Below are 5804 nucleotides of genomic sequence, written 5' to 3'. Positions count from 1 at the left end.
GTGTGTGTTTGAGGGGATTGCTAAAGCAGGAAACCCAACCCTTCTGAACCAGATCTACACAGAGCTCTACATCACAGAGGGAGGGACTGCAGAGGTCAATGATGAACATGAGGTCAGACAGATTGAAACAGCATCCAGGAAACCAGCCAGACCAGAAACAACCATCAGACAAGAAGACATCTTTAAAGCCTCACCTGGAAGAGATGAACCAATCAGAACAGTGATGACAAAGGGAGTGGCTGGCATTGGGAAAACAGTCTTAACACAGAAGTTCACTCTGGACTGGGCTGAAGACAAAGCCAACCAGGACATACAGTTCACATTTCCATTCACTTTCAGAGAGCTGAATGTGCTGAAAGAGAAAAAGTACAGCTTGGTGGAACTTGTTCATCACTTCTTTCCTGAAACCAAAGAAGCAGGAATCTGCAGGTTTGAAGAGTTCCAGGTTGTGTTCATCTTTGACGGTCTGGATGAGTGTCGACTTCCTCTGGACAACAATGAGGTCCTGACTGATGTTACAGAGTCCACCTCAGTGGATGTGCTGCTGACAAACCTCATCAGGGGGAACCTGCTTCCCTCTGCTCGCCTCTGGATAACCACACGACCTGCAGCAGCCAATCAGATCCCTCCTGGGTGTGTTGACATGGTGACAGAGGTCAGAGGGTTCACTGACCTACAGAAGGAGGAGTACTTCAGGAAGAGGTTCAGAGATGAGGAGCAGGCCAGCAGAATCATCTCCCACATCAAGACATCACGAAGCCTCCACATCATGTGCCACATCCCAGTCTTCTGCTGGATCACTGCTACAGTTCTGGAGGAGGTGTTGAAGACCACAGAGGGAGGACAGCTGCCCAAGACCCTGACTGAGATGTACATCCACTTCCTGGTGGTTCAGTCCAAAGTGAAGAACGTCAAGTATGATGGAGGAGCTGAGACAGATCCACACTGGAGTCCAGAGACTAGGAAGATGATTGAGTCTCTGGGAAAACTGGCTTTTGAGCAGCTGCAGAAAGGCAACCTGATCTTCTATGAATCCGACCTGACAGAGTGTGGCATCGATATCAGAGCAGCCTCAGTGTACTCAGGAGTGTTCACACAGATCTTTAAAGAGGAGAGAGGGCTGTACCAGGACAAGGTGTTCTGCTTCATCCATCTGAGCGTTCAGGAGTTTCTGGCTGCTCTTCATGTCCATCTGACCTTCATCAACTCTGGTGTCAATCTGCTGGCAGAAGAACAATCAACCTCCCTGAAGTCTGAAACAAGAAAAGATGAATCTGCAGTGACACCGTTCTACCAGAGTGCTGTGGACAAGGCCTTACAAAGTCCAAATGGAAACCTGGACTTGTTCCTCCGCTTCCTCCTGGGACTTTCACTGCAGACCAATCAGACTCTCCTACGAGGCCTGCTGACACAGACAGGAAGTGACTCACAAACCAATCACGTAACGGTTGAGTACATCAAGAAGAAGATTGAAGAGGCTCCCTCTCCAGAGAAAAGCATCAATCTGTTCCACTGTCTGAATGAACTGAAGGATCGTTCTCTAGTGGATCAGATCCAACAGTCCCTGATTTCAGGAAGTCTCTCCACAGATAAACTCTCTCCTGCTCAGTGGTCAGCTCTGGTCTTCATCTTACTGTCATCAGAAAAAGATCTGGACGTGTTTGACCTGAAGAAATACTCTGCTTCAGAGGAGGCTCTTCTGAGGCTGCTGCCAGTGGTCAAAGCCTCCAAGAAAGCTCTGTAAGTGGGATTTATTCATCAATAAATACTCTATCTTTCAACTGGAGAAAAAATGCATTATTACTTGTTTCCTTCCTGTTGTCTCTCCAGACTGAGTGGCTGTAACCTCTCAGATCGAAGCTGTGAAGCTCTGTCCTCAGTTCTCAGCTCCCAGTCCTCTAGTCTGAGAGAGCTGGACCTGAGTAACAACAACCTGCAGGATTCAGGAGCGGAGCTGCTGTCTGCTGGACTGGAGAGTCCACACTGTACAGTGGAAACCCTGAGGTCAGGATTCATTAACCCACTGAGATGATGACCATCTAAAATCTGATTTACATTGGTGGATAGACAGCTAACATGTGTATGATTGGGTCTACTGATATGATTTGTCGACAGACCTCAGTGTCAAGAATTACTTTATATTAAGATGTTTCATTATTGTCCTTGGTTTAACTTTGTTGTTGAATCATCAAATGTAAAAAATTATTCTCTTGTACCAAATTGTACCTGGAAAAAAAACAACCCAAAAAACATCCCACCTCTTGTTCTCAGAGTTTCCTGTGTGTGTTGGTTTGTATGTTTTCAGGCTGTCAGGCTGTCTGATCACAGAGGAAGGCTGTGCTTCTTTGGCCTCAGGTCTGACCTCCAACCCCTCCCATCTGAGAGAGCTGGATCTGAGCTACAATCATCTAGGAGATGCAGGGGTGAAGCTGTTGTCTGCTGGACTGGAGGATCCACACTGGAGACTGGACACTCTCAGGTATGAAGAGCTCTGCTGCAGCCACACACAGTCACTTTGACAGGGGAGGTGTTTTGGTTAATGGTGGAAATCAGTATTATATGAACAGTCAAACATGTAGAAAGTGTTTAGAAAATCAATTGGTACGTGCTGTCATCGAAGCTGTGCACGCGCGGTGAGGCAAAAGAGCTTTAGCTGGTGTGCTTGTGCCAGTTATTAATAAGCTGGGCTGATGCAAACATTTAGACATTCAGGCAAATAGCTTTAGAATTTCAGGTTTGGTTGTAATGTAACTCAATCAAGTAACTGCACACTGTGCCATGTTGGAAAGCAGCCTGTATCACCCTTTGACAAGCTGACAGAAATACTTTCACTTTCCAATAATGGCGTATTAATCTATTGATACTGATAACCCTTTTAGGTAAGGCTGAATGATTTTGGAAAATAATCTAATTGCGATTTTTTTGACCAATATTGCAATTGTGATTTAATATGCAATTAATTTTTAAGCTCTTTACCTTCTGTATCATTCAAAATGGACAAGCAGTAACTCAGTGTATACACAATATTGGACAGATAGAACTACACTGTACATTCTTGTGTTATGATGAATTGGGTAGAGTTATTATTATTATTATGAGCAATGGTGGAGAAGATATATCAAATTATAATAATATGAGAAAGATAATGAGTCAAGTCATGCCATTAAATAATATATCATCAGGTCGGCCTACAGACCACAAGATAAACACAGTTCACCACAGTGTGTTATACAGTAAGAGCTCAATACAAAACCCACAGTTCAACCACCAATTAATGCATACTTATCTCAGTTCAAATCTCCCGCAGTCCATCTTTCTGTATCCCATTAAGCAACAAAAAATACTCAGTTTGAGGTTCAGTTCAAAAGTTGTCCAACGGAAATGAAACCAAGTGCACCTCTCGTGTTTAATAGACAGCAGCAGCGCACTGGCTATAACCAGGCTGTAACTCAGGACAGCATGCGCCTCTTTCGGACTTGAGTTTGATTTGAAACCGTTTCACAGATATTTCCAGAGCTGACTGGTGGCTGTGTGTGTGATGCATGCGCCTATCGCCACATTACGCTTACGTTATTACACGTGTCTTTCTGTTGTGCATTTGTCCTGTACGTTTTTTTTTTACTTTTAAAAACACAAAATATTGAAAAGACATGTTGTAAATACGAAGATAAGAAGGTAAAATTGACATAACATCAGACTAATTACATCTATTTACAACAAAAAAGTATATGGGGCAATAGGTGTTTTTTCCTTTTTATGTCATAAATACGTAATGAGGGCCACAATTTGACCGCCTTCCACCAGTACTGCTTCTCAACCTCCAACTGTTGCACTAGGCATCAGGTTAAAAGGTTCATAGTAACAGATGCGCGCCGAAGCAATGCTGACATGAAACAGTTCTTTTCTCACACACACACACACACACACACTTGGCATGTTTCCAGTCAGGAAAAACACCAACAAATAGATTTGTTTTTGGTGAATAATACAAGCACAAGTCATTTTCATAGCAGAATGGGATTAGCTGTTCCAATATTAACAAAATAACAACACCTAAGGTGCATCTCAAGTCTTTTATTTGTTGTTTCCTCACATTGGTTTACTCTCTTTTCAAATGGGGGGAAAGCATTTTAGTACCTGGGTCATCCAGTCTTGCGTGTGTGTCCCCCTCCGCTCAGTGACGTCACTGCTCAGGAGGGACGCCCCTTCCTGCAGATCGCTTATAAAGGAGCGGGGCTCCGGGGGCCCCCTTCCTCCGGTGCACAGGTGTTGCATGAAATGCACAGTTTTACAAGTCTGAATATTTTTTGGACCACATGTTATGACCACAGTCATGTTGATGAGGAGGGAGAGGAGGAGCTGCAGGAGAAGGAGGTAAATGGAACCAGATAATACAGTGACATGTACAGGGGCAGTGTGCAGTGCTGAGTAGGCTATCATATGTAGAGATAGAATTAGAAAATGGATTATTGTTAGTCATATTTCTTACTGGTGGTCTTCTCATGCATATGTAGCTGTACAATCAGCAGAGTCAGGGCAGTCACAGGACAAAAGCGAGTAGTCAGACTAGAAATGAGGTTTCTTTAGATAAATAAATATAGAAATAAAATTTTACTTTGGTAAAACCAAATGTTTTTGCAAATATTATTAATTGTTCATCAAACAACAGTCAATAAATGAAGTGCTACATGATGTGGTATAATCATGTCAGACGTTATTTTACTGGACTGGGAGGGTTGGCTCATCTTGACTAACATACCAACAAAGAACATCTCAAAAACATCTCCCATCTACTGCAAGTTTGACCACTGACAGGAAAAAGGAAGCTCCCTGTTTCTGCACCACAGTCCATTAGAAACCACATGATACATGGAGTTTCCAAAGGCAGCAGAGGATCAAGACTCCTCTCCACACGCTCTGTCATCATAACGCTGTTAGCAGTAAAGTGTGAAGTTTAGCTGATCAGAGCTTCTATGCTGTGAGTTAAGTTCCCTTTTATTGACAATTAATCAGCTGATTGTGTCACGAACATAAGCGGCACATTTATGTGGACAGCAAAGCCAAAACACACACTGGAGAATAATGTTAATGAAATTACAATCCAAGTAATAGTAATCGGTTACACTACTAGTTATTGGGAAAATGTGTAAATGTAAAATGAGCAAAGTAATATTAGTACAGTTCCTGCCCAACTCTGCTAACAGTAGCCTAGCTATGAAATGAGTTTTAACTTAATGTTAGAATATTATACTAATAGAAATAATTTATACTCCAAAGATTCTGTGCAACCAAATAAAGATTTTTATTACCAATGAAATAATAGTGACAAATGAAAGTCAATCAGCAACAGAAACTAGTTCCTTTAAAAAGAGAAAGCAAGCAGGTAACAAGATTGAAGTGAAAGCAGAAGCGTGAAAGAGTTTGAAGCCCCTCCCTCCTCTGAGGGAGTAAACAGGAGCACACAGCTCCACACTGCTGTCTGACTGCTCCACTGACTCCTCTCTAGTAGGCCTACTTATTCTCTCGGGGGGATGAGAGGAATGTAATGTCCATGTTTGATGCTGCTCTGACCCCCCTCCTCCTTTCAGGGTGGAGCCTGATGGAGTCCGATGGTTGAGACCAGGTCTGAGGAAGTGTAAGTGTGTTTTTCATTTGATTCATGAAAACATTCAACCATCTTCAGACTGTGACATCACTCATTCAAAGTGCCAATCAATGAACAGATGATAGATCAATAACTGCAGCTGGATTGTGTCTCGTTCTCTCATCAGATTCCTGTGAACTCACAATCGACACAAACACAG

At 42.8% G+C, this 5804-nt stretch overlaps 1 protein-coding gene across 1 annotated transcript in view; it reads left to right on the top strand.

Moving 5' to 3' along the window:
- Nucleotides 1-7: 7 nt before the first annotated feature.
- The window catches only part of LOC123966410 (NLR family CARD domain-containing protein 3-like), a gene marked incomplete at both ends in the record, with an annotated part of 8836 nt that continues 3039 nt past the window's right edge, over nt 8-5804 (top strand). The window contains 4 exons of the mRNA XM_046042574.1: nt 8-1740; nt 1831-2004; nt 2306-2479; nt 5589-5635. Of these exons, the coding sequence (XP_045898530.1) occupies nt 8-1740; nt 1831-2004; nt 2306-2479; nt 5589-5635 (2128 nt within the window). The remainder of the gene's footprint in view (nt 1741-1830; nt 2005-2305; nt 2480-5588; nt 5636-5804) is intronic.

Source organism: Micropterus dolomieu, unplaced genomic scaffold, assembly GCF_021292245.1.
Source record: "Micropterus dolomieu isolate WLL.071019.BEF.003 ecotype Adirondacks unplaced genomic scaffold, ASM2129224v1 contig_13364, whole genome shotgun sequence".
Lineage (NCBI taxonomy): Eukaryota > Metazoa > Chordata > Actinopteri > Centrarchiformes > Centrarchidae > Micropterus > Micropterus dolomieu.
This window is presented reverse-complemented; position numbering and strand designations above follow the sequence as displayed.